General features: G+C 34.5%; 1 protein-coding gene across 1 annotated transcript in view; it reads left to right on the plus strand.

The window, feature by feature from the left end:
- Nucleotides 1-12,430, plus strand: part of LOC107554336 (uncharacterized) — an 18,383-nt gene extending 5,953 nt beyond the window's left edge. Inside the window, exons 3-9 of the mRNA XM_016236819.1 lie at nucleotides 412-432; nucleotides 801-1,076; nucleotides 4,047-4,349; nucleotides 5,378-5,665; nucleotides 5,779-5,957; nucleotides 10,366-10,458; nucleotides 11,819-12,430. Of these exons, the coding sequence (XP_016092305.1) occupies nucleotides 412-432; nucleotides 801-1,076; nucleotides 4,047-4,349; nucleotides 5,378-5,665; nucleotides 5,779-5,957; nucleotides 10,366-10,458; nucleotides 11,819-12,232 (1,574 nt within the window). The 3' untranslated portion in view covers nucleotides 12,233-12,430. The remainder of the gene's footprint in view (nucleotides 1-411; nucleotides 433-800; nucleotides 1,077-4,046; nucleotides 4,350-5,377; nucleotides 5,666-5,778; nucleotides 5,958-10,365; nucleotides 10,459-11,818) is intronic.
- Nucleotides 12,431-18,284: the final 5,854 nt, after the last annotated feature.

Genomic DNA, 18,284 nt, shown 5'->3' on the forward strand with positions numbered 1-18,284 from the left:
AACAATACTCGGCAGAGGGAAGGGATAAGAGTGAGTGTTATATAGTGAGGGAGTGATATGAAACAGCTGGGTGCAATCAGTGTAAACAGGTGTGTGCAATTCGTGCTGAGTGCAATCAGTAATGCATGATGGGAAATGTAGTCCGGGGTGCTATGCAACAGTTTGTGTGGTGCGAGAGTCAATGAAAAGGAAAGTTCATGGACCGGATTCGTGACACACAGTGAATTCAAGAGGGAAATAATTTCAATACAAGAGTCACTCAGGGATTTGTGTTGTTTTACTTAATGTTAGTGTATTTCTACACTAGAAATTGTAGCTGTAAATGAAGACAACACCTATATATATTTGGATTAGAAATTATTTGTTTGCCTCTATTATAATTGTATTTACCTTTTTCATTGTTTTTTACAGTTTGGTCATCAACCATTAAAGGTAATGCTTCTTAAATTATTATAATAATTTTTACATTATTATAATTATTAAAAAAATAAAGGATCTGTATTTGCAACTGTGATTCCAATAAAAACCTTTAACATCCATGGAACCTTTCAATGCCACAAAAGGTTCTTTATAATAGAAGAATATTCTTTGGATTTTTAAAATGTTCTTCAAACACACAAAAAAAGTTTCTTTCTAGAGTTGTTTGCTGAAATGTTCTTTGAGAAACCAAAAATGGCCTCGCTGCAAAAAAAACAAACACACTAAGAACAGCTTCTCTAACTTATATATATATATATGTTTAGTGGATGTTTTTCAAGTTTCTGTTGTCAATAAGTGACTTCTTTCTCCTCACTCTGCAGCTAAAGATGAACACCGCTCTGCTTTCTTTGGAGAGGATGTTCATATTCCCGTGCCGGCTTTAGACACAACAGAGGTGTTGTTCAAGCCGAGAGTGGATGCGTTGTTAGGGCGGGTTCTCCTGCAGGACGGGAAAATTCTGGATTCAAGAGCCAAACTGAACATTCACATCAGCCATTTGATCCTGGAGGATGTGGGCGAGGAGGATGAGGGCACGTATGTGGTGAAGAATTCTGCGGCCCCGGCTGATGTCAGACGAATCATTCTCATTGTTCGAGGTATAAGTTACAATACCACTATTTCTGTCAGGACCACTATCGTCAAAGATGATTGACAATTAGCATACAGTTTGGATTGGCGGTATGGTTCTGTTCTGGGCAAGAACTCCCTGCGCATCCATGCAGCCTAGCATGGATGAGAGCAGGAAGAGCAGCGATAACCCCCCCAGGGTAAACAGAACCAACATAAATGTATGCAGATATCGTTAAAGTTCAATAATGCTATGTACACATTTTAGGATTAGTCTGATTTAAAGGAGACTCAGAATACTGAATCCTGACTGACAGAGGAGGAGCTGGGGATGGAGGAGGGTAATTAGCTATTGAGCAATGCGAAAACTGCTGATAATACTGAGGGACCTTATATATATATGAATGCTTAGATAGGTGTCGTATTCCCATAGGTTGATGGGGATCAGCTGAGAGTCAGCTGATGCGAGCTTGACTAACGTGACCTGCCAGAACTAACGCTTCGCTAGATATAACTACTTGCTCAGTTGATTATCTCATGATAGATTAATGACAGGATAGAATTCACTCAGCAAAATACTTTTTTTAAGTGATGAAAAGCTAATTCTATATGCTATATGGTCACTACATGTTAGGGCTGGACGATATGGGCAAAATTTATATGACGATATATTTCTTAATTTCGGTCACTTTTGAACACTATTTAAAAAAGCCTCGTAAAAACTGCCAAGAACGCCCACAACAGATGTCTGTGCATACAAAATTTGCCAAGTCTATGACACCTCATATAAAACCATATAATATTTTAGAAAATAATCCCCTGCACAAATAAATTAATGTTCACCTCTTATTTGTATTTAGCCTTCATACAAACAAGAAATCTGAAATCACTGTCAAATAATAGTCTCAGACTCACCTAATTAATATTAATATCTTTAACTACAAACTATAGGCTAACATACACTACCAGTCAAAAGTTTTTGAACAGTAAGGTTTTTAATGTTTTTAAAGCATTCTCTTCTGCTCACCAAGCCTGCATTTATTTGTTCCAAAATACAGCAAAAACAGTGACATTTCTAATTTTTTTACTATTTAAAATAACTGATTTCTGTTTGAAAATATTTTAAAATGTAATTTATTCCTGTGATTTCAAAGCTATATTGCTATGATAAAAAGCTATGATATTTAGCATCATTACTCCAGTCACATGATCCTTCGGAAATCATTCTAATATTCTGATTTGCTGCTCAAAAATAATTTATTACTTTTGAAAACAGCTGAGTAGAATTTTTTTCAGGTTTATTTGATGAATAGAAAGTTGAGAAGAACAGCATTTATCTGAAATAGAAATCGTTTGTAACATTATAAATGAACATTATAAATGACTTTATCATCACTTGACAAGCATCCTTGCTAAATAAAAGTATGAATTTCTATAAATTCTTTCAAAAAAAAGAAAAAAAAAGAAATTATACTGACTCCAAGCTTTTGAATGGAATAGTGTATAATGTTACAAAAGCTTTTTATTTCAGATAAATGCTGATCTTTGGATCTTTCTATTCATCAAAGAAACCTGGAAAAAAAAGTACTCAACTGTTTTAAATATTGATAAGCAGCAAATCAGAATGTTAGAATGATTTCTGGATCATGTGACACTGAAGACTGGAGTAATGATGCTGAAAATTTGATCACAGAAATAAATTACATTTTAAAATATATTCTATATAAAATATATAATAGAAAGCAGTTATTTTAAATAGTAAAAAAAAATAATAAAAAAAAAATAAAAAAAAATATATATACATTTTTTTTTTTTTTTTTTTGCTGTACTTTGGATCAAATAAATGCAGGCTTGGTGAGCAGAAGTGAATTCTTAAAAAAACAAAAAAAAACAACAACTTAAAAATCTGTTTAAAATCTTGTGACTGGTAGTATAAGCTGATTATTCTTATAAATTGAAACAAATGTGCTTTAGCCAGTATAAAGAGTATGAAAAGTGCTCTGAGTTGCTGCAGAAAACAACAACAAAAACAAAAAAAAGAGCAACAACAAAAGCATGTTGCTGGAGACGGGCTTATTGAAAATGCAAACTGATAGTCTGCCAGCAGGAGGCGCTTTGAGAGCGGTAGAACTAGCGGCTTCTACGCTTACGGCTGTAATCAAATCAGCTCTGCTCAAGAACGCTTCTTTATCAGATAAAATGAACATTCCATCGAAACTTTTCTGAAGACAGTCCTTTCCCTTCAGAGATACACTCATATAAAACCAACCCAGTTGTTGTATAAAACACCCGCGCCGTGTTTTGATTTTAAAATGTGCAGTGCTCATGTTTATTCAACGAAGTCAAACGCCACAAATAAATCAATGTATGGCAAACACTAATGTATATCGGAAATGCATCTAAAAATCATATCACCATTATTGAAAAAAATTATAATCGCGATACATATTGATATTGAATTACTGTCCAGCCCTACTACATGTTATGAATATACATACACTACTAATAAAAGTTTGGAATTAAGTTAAAAATTCACAATAATGGACACAATAATTTGATCAAAAGCGACAGTAAAGACATTTCTAATATTACAAAAGATTTCTATATCAAATAAATGTAATAGATGCATCAAAGAATCCTGAAAAAAAGTACCAAGCAGCAAAAACTTTTACATCAACGTTGATAATAATAAGACTTATTTTTAATAAATGATAATAAGTTACTAATAATAATTGGTTATAATAACTGAGCAACAAATCAACATATTAGAATGAATTCTGAGAATTATTTTATATATAACATTCGCTGTTAGGATTAACTGCTTCTGAGAAGATGAGACCATTAATTTTGATATTTTTGTATTTAGACACTGAATCACAATTAAAACATTACACAGAATTATTCATACTTTTGTTTCCAAGTGTGTAGTTGAAAAAAAGCAGCACAGTCAGCATCCTCATAGGTGTGTTAATATATTTCAAAATGCTTTTTTCTTCTAGATTGTGCACTAGAGACTGTGGTGAAATATGGAGACACGTATCATATCCCGATCAACCCTTCGATTGGTCCATACACGCTTGAGTTCAGGCCTGAAGCTCGAACTCCAGTTTACCAGACCACAGAGGAACCGCCTGTGCTGCTTCTCAACCAGATCGGCATCCCCACGCAAGAGTACGAGCACCGCCTCACTGTGGGCGAGAAGAGGGTCAACCTCCATTTGGTTACCGGAGCTGATGAGGGCAGCTACACCGTCGTGGACAGTGATGAAAAAGTCAGAACGAGGGCCTGCCTCAACGTGAAAGGTGAAAAAGTCAATGTTTGTGAGTGCATTATATGAGGAGACTGTTTCAGCAGGCCTAGATGACTAATGTGCCAAAGCCTTGAGATAGTGTAAAAGTACAAAGAAGGAAGTGAAGAAGGAAAGACAGAAAATAAAGGATCAAAAACAGGACAAGTGGATTAAGTAGACGCAGACTTTAATCTATCAGTATTGATTTTGGTCCACATTGCAGCTTGTTGCCAAGAACCGTCTACTTCAGTGATCCTCAAATCTGGCTCGCGAGATCCACTTTCCTGCAGAGTTTAGCTCTAACCATAATCAAACACACCTGAGCATGCTAATCAATGTCTTCAGGATCATTAGAAAATCACAGGTAGGTTTGTTTGATTAGGGTTGGAGCTAAACTCTGCAGGAAAGTGGATCTTGCGAGCCAGATTTGAGGATCACTGGTCTACTTAGACAGAAAAAGGACCATCTGACCATATAAAGTGAAAACCACAATTTTATGTGACATTTTGGCAGAATAATCTAAAATCAGCCCTAAAACAAAGCTGAACATACAGATATCGGGTACTAGCACAAAGATGGTGATATCAGTATTGACAATAATACATAATAAATGCTTATTATTACCAATAATAATAATAATAATAATAATAGCAAAATACATATATTATATTATAACATTAATAATAATAAAATTATTATTATTATTATTATAGTAATAATTACTATTATTAACAAAACTAACAATAACAATTCTGCCAAGTGTTATAATTCATTATTATTGCTTTTGGCTGTTTGCAGCTACATAGGAATTTGGTATATATTATTATTATTAATTATATATAATATAATATTATTAATTCTAAATATATATTTTATATTATATAATTTTATAATATATAATTATATATATATATTAAAAATCAGTCAATTGTGCCTAGTAAAATTTATTAGAACTACTGTCGGTTGTTTGCAGGTGCAGTAATGCAACATTCAGTATCCTTGTATATCCTTTTAATTATCGTTTCCCCCCCCATGTAACAGACCACCAGATCTTTGAGCACTTGAATTATGGTGAAACCTTGAAGATCATGCTTCACGTGGACTACACCAAAGCCAAAATGGTCTACTTCACGGACACTGACTACAAGGAACGACTCATCATGGACCAGGGGGAGCTGACGGTACCTGTCGACTCTGCGTTTGAGGGTCGAGAGTCTGTGGAAGGATCCATGTTCTACTTGAAGAAGGTCAAAGTCGGTGACAACGGTGTCTTTCGAGTGATGGACTCTTCAGGCTTCCGCATAGCTGATGTCTACCTTCATGTGGAGCGTGAGTAGAACATTTGAGAAGCTATGGTTGATTGGGTTTGGTTCAGACTTACACATAACTTACACACTGAGGTGTATTTCCTGTACCTATGACCCTCTTTTCTCTCATAACAGCCTATAAGCTGCCACAGCTTTATCTGGCGATCATCTCCTTGGTGTCTCTGCTGGCGTTCCTGCTGTTAGTGTGTCTGTTGTCCTGTCTGATCAAGGTTCACCGTCGGGCAGAGAGAGCACGTAAAATCACCCTAATCGCTCAACAGGCCGGCAAGGGTGATGGAGAGGTGTTCAGACAGGTAAAACCAATTAACCTCAATTAACTATTTTGATCAAATAAATACAGCTTTGCTGAGCATTTAAAAAATCTTACTGAACTCAAAAATTTTGAACAGTGGTGTAGGTTGTGATTATACATATACTGTATAATATATATATATATATATTATGATAATTAAATCAGTTTCAGCAAATGCGATTGATCAACTGTCAAAAACATGTGTCTGTGTGTTTACATCTCGTCTTTGTTCGTTTTCTTGCACCTTCTTTCATACATACTGATGAACCGCTTTTAATTATTTATTATTTTTATATGATTATTTTTAATTATTTGAACTATTCCTGGGTAATTTAGTCTGATTTTACCCTCTTTGTTCCTTATGAGAGAAAACGTCTTGTAGCATACTGTTGTAGCCTCAAGAAAACATTCCCTTTGTTTCAAAACCTTGCAAATTCATCCCTTTTCCAACAGCAAAGCAGTCCAGTCTTGCCAATTACCTATTATCACCCATCAGTCAATACAAATATAATCTGGCTGTTTGTGTTGGAGTGTAAAGTGAGATTGAATGAGTGTATTCATTGAGTTTCACACAAACACATTTATTTAAAAGAGGTTTTGTGATGTTATAGCTTAACACTTCATCTGCGTTGCATTTCTCCCTCCTAAAGGAACATCAGACGGAGTCCTTGCTGGGTGAGAGAGCTTTACATTCTGCTGTCGTATTTTCCCATAGTGCTAAACTGATGAATCTGTAATGGTGTTGTAGTAGCGCAACAGGGGTCCCAAAGGCCTTCTGTCACTCTTAGTGCCTGTGTATCTGTCCGTTATTCCCTTCATTTTCCTCTCAGACCTCCTGAGATGAGTAACTTCAGGTGTATTGCACTGATCTAATTTGAACTCTTAACGTGAATAGGTATAAAGGTACATACACCTGTGTGTTAAAACTTCTGCCGTGCTTAAACACACATGCACATATGCAATATATATGGAGAGGTAAATATAATTCTATGTGTATGTGTGCTGTTTATATGCTTCTGTGTGAATGTGTACATATGGTTGGCAGTGATTAATAGAGTCAATTCTATGCTCATAATGTGTTTATATTTTAATGAGGTCCTGTTTATATAGAATTACTTTCTTTCATGTTACATTGTTTTTGCTTTGTAAATTAGATACAGATTAGATGCAAGGTTATGTTTGGAATGGAATACTAGCATACTGGATACTAGGTAGTATATACTTTTTTTTTTATATTTAAATATTTAAACAGCACAATGACCAGTAGTATGTTACATTGCTGTCACATGACATATCAGAGATAAAATGTTTACTTTGTGTTTTCGAATCAATTTTATGAATAAAAAAACAAACAACCCCCCTCCCTCTTTTTTTCAAATAATGTGCAAAGGGACAGAAAATTTGCGTTCTTCACACTAGATTTGCCATGTGATGATGTCGTAATGTCGATGTCATAATTTTCAGTTTGCGCCATAATAAGGCAAGGCAAGTTTATTTGTATAGCACATTTCATACACAATGGTAATTCAAAGTGCTTTACAGAAAAGAAAAGAATAATAATAAATAAAAAAATTATAATAATCACAACAATAAAACAAGGAATTAAAAAACTTTGAAAATGATTAAAAGCTGAGCTGCAGCTGTCTAATGGTCTTCTTGGGAAGGCCGGTGAGGAGACCATTACAATAGTCCACCCTGCTGGTGATAAAGGCATGAACAAGTTTCTCCAAGTCTTGACTGGAAACAAAACCTCTAATTCTTGCAATGTTTTTGAGATGATAGTATGCTGATTTAGTTAGTGCTTTGACATGACTACTGAAACTAAGGTCTGTCTCCAGAATCACACCAAGATTCCTGACTTGATTTATAGTTGTCAAACCCCTAGAGTCAAGGTATTCATTCACCTTGAGAACTTCATCTTTGTTTCCAAATGCAATGACTTCAGTTTTTTCCTTGTTTAACTGAGGAAAGTTCTGGCACATCCAACTGTTAATTTCATCAATGCATTGGCAGAGGGAGTCAATGGGGCTGTAGTCATTTGGAGATACGGCTATCTGGGTATCATCAGCATAGCTGTGATAGGCAATTTGGTTCTTTCTCATTATTTGACTTAGTGGGAGCATATACAGGCTAAACAAGAGCGGTGCAAGAATTGAGCCTTGTGGGACTCCGCAAGTCATGGACGTCCACTTAGTCTTATGCTCTCCTATACTCACATAATAACCTCTCCCTTCTAAGTATGACCTGAACCATTTGATTACCATCCCAGAAAGCCCGACCCAGTTTTCCAGTCTCTCTAGTAGTATGTTATGATCAACAGTGTCATCATAATAATGGTAATAGAGCTGGTTGGATGCTAGGTGGTGCTATAAGATAATTTTTGTTGCACAAAAACCTGCATAATAACGCAAGCTTGATTTCAAACTTACTATTTATTAATTTCTTTATTGCAAAAAACAATTACACTGAAAATAAATAACGTGCAATCAGGTTAAATGGTGTGTTGTTCACCAAAGCTCAACCATTTCAAGTGTTCGGTCATTCTGATAATGGACTTGATAATACATTTTATTGCAATTATATATTATTACATCTTACATTTGAATTATTTATCTACATCTTACATTTTATGTACGTACATATGTATTTCTTTAATAATGTATTTTAGCTAAAGAATTACACAGAAAAATCAGGTTAAATGTTGTTCACCAAAGCTCAACCACATTTAATTTATTTATCTTCACCTTACATTTTTATTCATTTAAGCTAAAAAATTTAACTGAGAGAAATAAAGTTCAATCAGGATGAAGTGTTTGTTGTTCACAGCAAAGTTCAACCATTTCAAGCATTTGTTCATTCTGAGAATGGTCTTGATAATACATTTTATCATTTATATATTACATTTTATTGGTTATCTGCATCTTACATTTATTTATTTATTAATTTACTTATTTTATCTAAAAAAAAATTAAGTAAAGTGCAATCAGGTTAAATTGTTTGTTGTTCACTAAAGCTCAGGCGTTTCAAGCATTCAGTCATTCTGATAAAGGTCTTACTAGATTGCTGGGTTCGCTTTAAAATATTAATATTTTACACATTTAAGATGTATGTTGTGTAACCGGATTATGATCTGCTGACTTTTGTGCTGCCCCTTGCACAATTGTTCCTGTCAGATGAAAGTTGACATATTCTGTCAGGGCTCATGCCTGTGCAATTTTGATACCATCTGTAAAAACATTTTGCTTTTAATGCATTCATTTAATTCAGCATTAGTCCCAAACTTATCATTAAGTGGCTGTACTTGTTTAAGGCTATTCTTTTTATTTGGCTGTTGTTATTGCAATTGCTGTCATTAAATAAGTTTCATTCATAACATTTCCCCATTTTACCTAATATAAAATTTCATGCCTGTATCTTCCTCTGTACCGTGGCAAGCCTACTGCATACTATATAAAATACTATAGTAAAAGTAGTATGCTAGTATACTATTGTGAATATAGTCACTAGACTCTAGCAATTAATCATTTGCCAACCCAGTGAAATTCATGTTGTCCATGTGTTTGTCTGTGACGTCATTGTTTACTCTCAAAGCCTTATAAGCGTGCCTCTGGGTTACGTACTCATACTATATAAGTTTCGTGGCACTGTGAAGGACCAGACAGACAATACACAAGCAACAATATGCTGACTTCATCAGAATTATTTAGATACATTGCCCTTTGCATCATCCAGTTTTCACAATGTTACAGTATACAGTATATACAACCCTAATATACATGCAGAATATTTATTCTGGATCTGCTGATTCTCAGGCTGTTTTTACACTCGGTTTGTTTGGTTGGTCTGAACCTGAGTTAATTTCGCTCAACATTTCAACATTGCTTCCAAACTGTGATATTTTTGCATCACCAGCAGCAGATGTCTGCCACTGGCGCTATAACAGCTCAGAAGGAGAAGGAGCTAAAATGGGAAGCATTATTCACCTCATTTGCTGTAGTCATATTTTAGTCCATATGATTTTCACTTGCTGATTTTCAGGCAAACAGGAATGATTGATGCATTATAAGGTGAATGCAGGTCAATAGGGCCACTTTTTTCATATTGAGAGAATTGCCAAAAAGTGAAAATTTACTCATCTACTAAAATCTACTATCAATAGCGGTTCACTCTGCAGACATATGCCACATAAAACATACATCAGACTCACATTTTAAATTTTTCCCATTTTTTGACTCATGCACGAGTTTGAAAACAGATTTCACACCCATTAAAATAAACTCGTCAAATGGACTCTGGTTCAAAACACACAAGCTTTAGTGTGAAAAAACCCTTGCTATGATTTTTATTCTATTGTGAGACCACCCACAGCACAGTATGCTGATTCACGTGTGTGTAATGATGTTTTTCAGGTGGTTCATGAAGCTTATACTAGATTCACAGAGGAGCCCACCGTACAGTCCACATGGGAGAACAACACTGAAAGCACAGAAGTTGAGATCAAAGTAGGTGATTTTGTTTTCCTTTGGAAGTTAGTTAGTCTGCCAACATGATTTTAAAGTTATAGTTCACCTCATGTCATTCCAAATCAAGGCTATTCTTATTAACTAAAATACAATTATTAAAAACATTTTGTTAATTGAAAACGCTAAAATGAAATTAAATATATAAATATTAGATGAAGAACTTAAATGAGAATGAAATGAAAATGAGAAATATTGCCTTGAAAGAAGTTTAAGTACTCACTGGAAATAAAAACTAAAACTGAAATAAATCAAATTAAACCTAAATTTTTTTAAAACCTAATATTTAAGAAGAACTAATTAAAATGACAAAAGCACATAACAAAAATACTTATTTTTTTAATTTTTTTTACTAAAACTAATATAGTAACTGAATATGTACAAATAAAAGATGATTCAAAATGTTAATAAAAACTTTAATAGTATATATATAATACTAAAATATCAAACCTGTAGGCTGTTATTTTTCTATGGAACACAATATTTAAAATATTTTTAAAAAATGTGAAAATTAAATTAAATCAATTATATTTGGTTCTTTAATATTTAATATTCGCTAAAATCTAAAGAATTGTTATGCAGCTTGTGCAACAACTGGTCATAGTTCAGACCAATAAAGACAAATTAAATTAAATTACCAGCAACATATGTGACCATGGACCACAAAACCAGCCATAAGTTTCAATTTTTTTGAAATTGAGATGTATGCATCATCTGAAAGGTAAACAAATAAGCTTTCCATTGATGTATGGTTTGTTAGGACAGGACAATATTTGGCCGAGATACAACTATTTGAAAATCTGGAATCTGAGGGTGCAAAAAAATCTAAATATTGAGAAAATCATCTTTAAAGTTGTCCAAATGAAGTTCTTAGCAATGCATATTACTAATCAAAAATTAAGTTTTGATATATTTACGGTAGGAAATTTACAAAATATCTTCATGGAACATGATCTTTACTTAATATCCTAATGATTTTTGGCATAAAAGAAAAATCGATAATTTTGACCCATACAATGTATTTTTGGCTATTGCTACAAATATACCCCAGCGACTTAACACTGCTTTTGTGCTCCAGGGTCACATATGTGATACTTTATTATACAGCAATATTTTGAATTCTGTAATATTCTTTAATATTTAAAGAATGGTTATGCAGCTTATGTAACAACTGTTCATAGTTCAGAACAAAATGACAGATTGAATGAAATTGTATTAAATTACATTTAAAACGGCAACATAAGGATAAATAATTACAGAATTTTTGTGTGAACGTTTTTTTTTTAGTATTTAGTATTTGTATAGTTCATCTTACAATTTTTGGTTCTGATTTAATTCTTAGGGTCTTGAGGTATCAAAACCAGGTCAGTACCAGGTCCTCCAATCTGACAAAAACTTCTTGGAGATGAATGACTCAGGCGTGGAGTTCAACTCGTCTGCACTTCCTCTGGACAGTGACACAGACGTACCCGACAATCTCGCCTCTCACAAGATCCTGCTCGAGTCTGACACTCTCGCTGGTGTCCCGCCGGCCATTTCTGAGGGTGACCACAGTGCCACTCGCACCCCTGATTCCATTCTGAGCGTCAGCCCTGCTGTCCAGCCCAAATCTGCAGCTCAGATAGATGGTGACTTGATTGGCGCGACCACACCTGAGGAAATTACAAAAGCAAATGAATCGGATGCAAAGATGAGCAAAGATGCTTCACCATATTCAGAGAAAGCATTGGATCCAAGTAATGGAACCACAACCTGAGCACTTTGAAGTAAACTGAGTCACACTAACCAGTGTGGCCACTGTTCATTCATAACATCTCACCGTTTGATGTCTAAAATGACCCAGCACATCTTGCTGGGCTCATCTGATGCTTAACAAATGGTTTCTCGAACAAGCAGAAACACTGATTCTAGAAGAACAAAAGAACAAATCCAAGAGAAGACAACAAAATTCACATAGAAGAACAGAAACGGCCCTGCACTATGCATGCATTTGAATTACTGAGGCGTTTAAAGCCAAGTGCTTGATTAGAGTGACCGTGTAGTGCATGTGAAGAAGAAAAACACATCTTAAGACACACATGTAAGACTTAATACTTTTTTATTAATATTACTAAGCAATGCAACTATAACTAGAACTTTTATGTGAGAGTCCAAATGCCTGAAGCTACATCTGAAGCAGATTGCATTGGATCTTACATCTACAAAATGCCAAAAGAACATTTTGAGAATTCCAATCTTTGTTTCCAAATGCAATGACTTCAGTTTTTTCCTTGTTTAACTGAGGAAAGTTCTGGCACATCCAACTGTTAATTTCATCAATGCCTTGGCAGAGGGATTCAATGGGGCTGTAGTCATTTAATGATAAGGCTAGGTAAATCTGGATATCATCAGCATAGCTGTGATAGGCAATTTGGTTCTTTCTCATTATTTGACTTAGTGGGAGCATATACAGGCTAAACAAGAGCGGTGCAAGAATTGAGCCTTGTGGGACTCCGCAAGTCATGGACGTCCACTTAGTCTTATGCTCTCCTATACTCACATAATAACCTCTCCCTTCTAAGTATGACCTGAACCATTTGATTACCATCCCAGAAAGCCCGACCCAGTTTTCCAGTCTCTCTAGTAGTATGTTATGATCAACAGTGTCATCATAATAATGGTAATAGAGCTGGTTGGATGCTAGGTGGTGCTATAAGATAATTTTTGTTGCACAAAAACCTGCATAATAACGCAAGCTTGATTTCAAACTTACTATTTATTAATTTCTTTATTGCAAAAAACAATTACACTGAAAATAAATAACGTGCAATCAGGTTAAATGGTGTGTTGTTCACCAAAGCTCAACCATTTCAAGTGTTCGGTCATTCTGATAATGGACTTGATAATACATTTTATTGCAATTATATATTATTACATCTTACATTTGAATTATTTATCTACATCTTACATTTTATGTACGTACATATGTATTTCTTTAATAATGTATTTTAGCTAAAGAATTACACAGAAAAATCAGGTTAAATGTTGTTCACCAAAGCTCAACCACATTTAATTTATTTATCTTCACCTTACATTTTTATTCATTTAAGCTAAAAAATTTAACTGAGAGAAATAAAGTTCAATCAGGATGAAGTGTTTGTTGTTCACAGCAAAGTTCAACCATTTCAAGCATTTGTTCATTCTGAGAATGGTCTTGATAATACATTTTATCATTTATATATTACATTTTATTGGTTATCTGCATCTTACATTTATTTATTTATTAATTTACTTATTTTATCTAAAAAAAAATTAAGTAAAGTGCAATCAGGTTAAATTGTTTGTTGTTCACTAAAGCTCAGGCGTTTCAAGCATTCAGTCATTCTGATAAAGGTCTTACTAGATTGCTGGGTTCGCTTTAAAATATTAATATTTTACACATTTAAGATGTATGTTGTGTAACCGGATTATGATCTGCTGACTTTTGTGCTGCCCCTTGCACAATTGTTCCTGTCAGATGAAAGTTGACATATTCTGTCAGGGCTCATGCCTGTGCAATTTTGATACCATCTGTAAAAACATTTTGCTTTTAATGCATTCATTTAATTCAGCATTAGTCCCAAACTTATCATTAAGTGGCTGTACTTGTTTAAGGCTATTCTTTTTATTTGGCTGTTGTTATTGCAATTGCTGTCATTAAATAAGTTTCATTCATAACATTTCCCCATTTTACCTAATATAAAATTTCATGCCTGTATCTTCCTCTGTACCGTGGCAAGCCTACTGCATACTATATAAAATACTATAGTAAAAGTAGTATGCTAGTATACTATTGTGAATATAGTCACTAGACTCTAGCAATTAATCATTTGCCAACCCAGTGAAATTCATGTTGTCCATGTGTTTGTCTGTGACGTCATTGTTTACTCTCAAAGCCTTATAAGCGTGCCTCTGGGTTACGTACTCATACTATATAAGTTTCGTGGCACTGTGAAGGACCAGACAGACAATACACAAGCAACAATATGCTGACTTCATCAGAATTATTTAGATACATTGCCCTTTGCATCATCCAGTTTTCACAATGTTACAGTATACAGTATATACAACCCTAATATACATGCAGAATATTTATTCTGGATCTGCTGATTCTCAGGCTGTTTTTACACTCGGTTTGTTTGGTTGGTCTGAACCTGAGTTAATTTCGCTCAACATTTCAACATTGCTTCCAAACTGTGATATTTTTGCATCACCAGCAGCAGATGTCTGCCACTGGCGCTATAACAGCTCAGAAGGAGAAGGAGCTAAAATGGGAAGCATTATTCACCTCATTTGCTGTAGTCATATTTTAGTCCATATGATTTTCACTTGCTGATTTTCAGGCAAACAGGAATGATTGATGCATTATAAGGTGAATGCAGGTCAATAGGGCCACTTTTTTCATATTGAGAGAATTGCCAAAAAGTGAAAATTTACTCATCTACTAAAATCTACTATCAATAGCGGTTCACTCTGCAGACATATGCCACATAAAACATACATCAGACTCACATTTTAAATTTTTCCCATTTTTTGACTCATGCACGAGTTTGAAAACAGATTTCACACCCATTAAAATAAACTCGTCAAATGGACTCTGGTTCAAAACACACAAGCTTTAGTGTGAAAAAACCCTTGCTATGATTTTTATTCTATTGTGAGACCACCCACAGCACAGTATGCTGATTCACGTGTGTGTAATGATGTTTTTCAGGTGGTTCATGAAGCTTATACTAGATTCACAGAGGAGCCCACCGTACAGTCCACATGGGAGAACAACACTGAAAGCACAGAAGTTGAGATCAAAGTAGGTGATTTTGTTTTCCTTTGGAAGTTAGTTAGTCTGCCAACATGATTTTAAAGTTATAGTTCACCTCATGTCATTCCAAATCAAGGCTATTCTTATTAACTAAAATACAATTATTAAAAACATTTTGTTAATTGAAAACGCTAAAATGAAATTAAATATATAAATATTAGATGAAGAACTTAAATGAGAATGAAATGAAAATGAGAAATATTGCCTTGAAAGAAGTTTAAGTACTCACTGGAAATAAAAACTAAAACTGAAATAAATCAAATTAAACCTAAATTTTTTTAAAACCTAATATTTAAGAAGAACTAATTAAAATGACAAAAGCACATAACAAAAATACTTATTTTTTTAATTTTTTTTACTAAAACTAATATAGTAACTGAATATGTACAAATAAAAGATGATTCAAAATGTTAATAAAAACTTTAATAGTATATATATAATACTAAAATATCAAACCTGTAGGCTGTTATTTTTCTATGGAACACAATATTTAAAATATTTTTAAAAAATGTGAAAATTAAATTAAATCAATTATATTTGGTTCTTTAATATTTAATATTCGCTAAAATCTAAAGAATTGTTATGCAGCTTGTGCAACAACTGGTCATAGTTCAGACCAATAAAGACAAATTAAATTAAATTACCAGCAACATATGTGACCATGGACCACAAAACCAGCCATAAGTTTCAATTTTTTTGAAATTGAGATGTATGCATCATCTGAAAGGTAAACAAATAAGCTTTCCATTGATGTATGGTTTGTTAGGACAGGACAATATTTGGCCGAGATACAACTATTTGAAAATCTGGAATCTGAGGGTGCAAAAAAATCTAAATATTGAGAAAATCATCTTTAAAGTTGTCCAAATGAAGTTCTTAGCAATGCATATTACTAATCAAAAATTAAGTTTTGATATATTTACGGTAGGAAATTTACAAAATATCTTCATGGAACATGATCTTTACTTAATATCCTAATGATTTTTGGCATAAAAGAAAAATCGATAATTTTGACCCATACAATGTATTTTTGGCTATTGCTACAAATATACCCCAGCGACTTAAGACTGCTTTTGTGCTCCAGGGTCACATATGTGATACTTTATTATACAGCAATATTTTGAATTCTGTAATATTCTTTAATATTTAAAGAATGGTTATGCAGCTTATGTAACAACTGTTCATAGTTCAGAACAAAATGACAGATTGAATGAAATTTTATTAAATTACATTTAAAACGGCAACATAAGGATAAATAATTACAGAATTTTTGTGTGAACGTTTTTTTTTTAGTATTTAGTATTTGTATAGTTCATCTTACAATTTTTGGTTCTGATTTAATTCTTAGGGTCTTGAGGTATCAAAACCAGGTCAGTACCAGGTCCTCCAATCTGACAAAAACTTCTTGGAGATGAATGACTCAGGCGTGGAGTTCAACTCGTCTGCACTTCCTCTGGACAGTGACACAGACGTACCCGACAATCTCGCCTCTCACAAGATCCTGCTCGAGTCTGACACTCTCGCTGGTGTCCCGCCGGCCATTTCTGAGGGTGACCACAGTGCCACTCGCACCCCTGATTCCATTCTGAGCGTCAGCCCTGCTGTCCAGCCCAAATCTGCAGCTCAGATAGATGGTGACTTGATTGGCGCGACCACACCTGAGGAAATTACAAAAGCAAATGAATCGGATGCAAAGATGAGCAAAGATGCTTCACCATATTCAGAGAAAGCATTGGATCCAAGTAATGGAACCACAACCTGAGCACTTTGAAGTAAACTGAGTCACACTAACCAGTGTGGCCACTGTTCATTCATAACATCTCACCGTTTGATGTCTAAAATGACCCAGCACATCTTGCTGGGCTCATCTGATGCTTAACAAATGGTTTCTCGAACAAGCAGAAACACTGATTCTAGAAGAACAAAAGAACAAATCCAAGAGAAGACAACAAAATTCACATAGAAGAACAGAAACGGCCCTGCACTATGCATGCATTTGAATTACTGAGGCGTTTAAAGCCAAGTGCTTGATTAGAGTGACCGTGTAGTGCATGTGAAGAAGAAAAACACATCTTAAGACACACATGTAAGACTTAATACTTTTTTATTAATATTACTAAGCAATGCAACTATAACTAGAACTTTTATGTGAGAGTCCAAATGCCTGAAGCTACATCTGAAGCAGATTGCATTGGATCTTACATCTACAAAATGCCAAAAGAACATTTTGAGAATTCCAAATCAAGTTGGATTCATTTCAAGATCAACCTGAATGCATTTTACTGGCGAACATGCTTTCCCAGCGCTACACCTGGTGCGAATGCTTCCTTTTGACCGTCTGCAGTTACCGCAGGCTTTGAAGTGCTTTACTGATAATCCTTGTCAATGTTAAACACCTTGATGAGTCAGGTCCGTATGGATGGCAGGTATCTGATACGGTGGCTTACCACTGTGAATAGGATCAGCTGTGATGGAGGGTTTTGGCTCTGGTTCAGAGGAAGTTCTCTGAAGGAACGGCTTGTCTGATTCTGCTGGGGTGTCTCCGCAGCCTGGGCCTTTCCGGTGATCTCCTTTCTAGCGCTTCTCATGCGGTCCTTCATTCTCGCTCATTTGAATATATTTTAGCAGGTTTAAGCTGTGTAAGGCTTGCAGAAAATTGCGTATTGAGAATCTCAGACATTGACATTTATTCATGAGGAATGATTTGCAATAAGACCCAACTTAGTGAGGTGACACTGCAGGGAGTACAGAAACATTCTATATCCATATTCAAAATATTTAATATGGTTTCATTATGTAGGTTTGAATCATTTGTGTTTGACTCGTTTCTGTCAGTACAACTGAGTCAGGATAAAACGCATCTATATTTCCAACTGTAACATGCTCAAACATTTTGCTTCTGCAGTCTTACTGAGATTTTACAGATTTAATAATTACAAACCATCATCTTCATACCATACACTCTTAAAAA

This window comes from Sinocyclocheilus grahami, unplaced genomic scaffold (assembly GCF_001515645.1).
Source record: "Sinocyclocheilus grahami isolate Dianchi unplaced genomic scaffold, SAMN03320097.WGS_v1.1 scaffold498.1, whole genome shotgun sequence".
Taxonomy (NCBI): domain Eukaryota; kingdom Metazoa; phylum Chordata; class Actinopteri; order Cypriniformes; family Cyprinidae; genus Sinocyclocheilus; species Sinocyclocheilus grahami.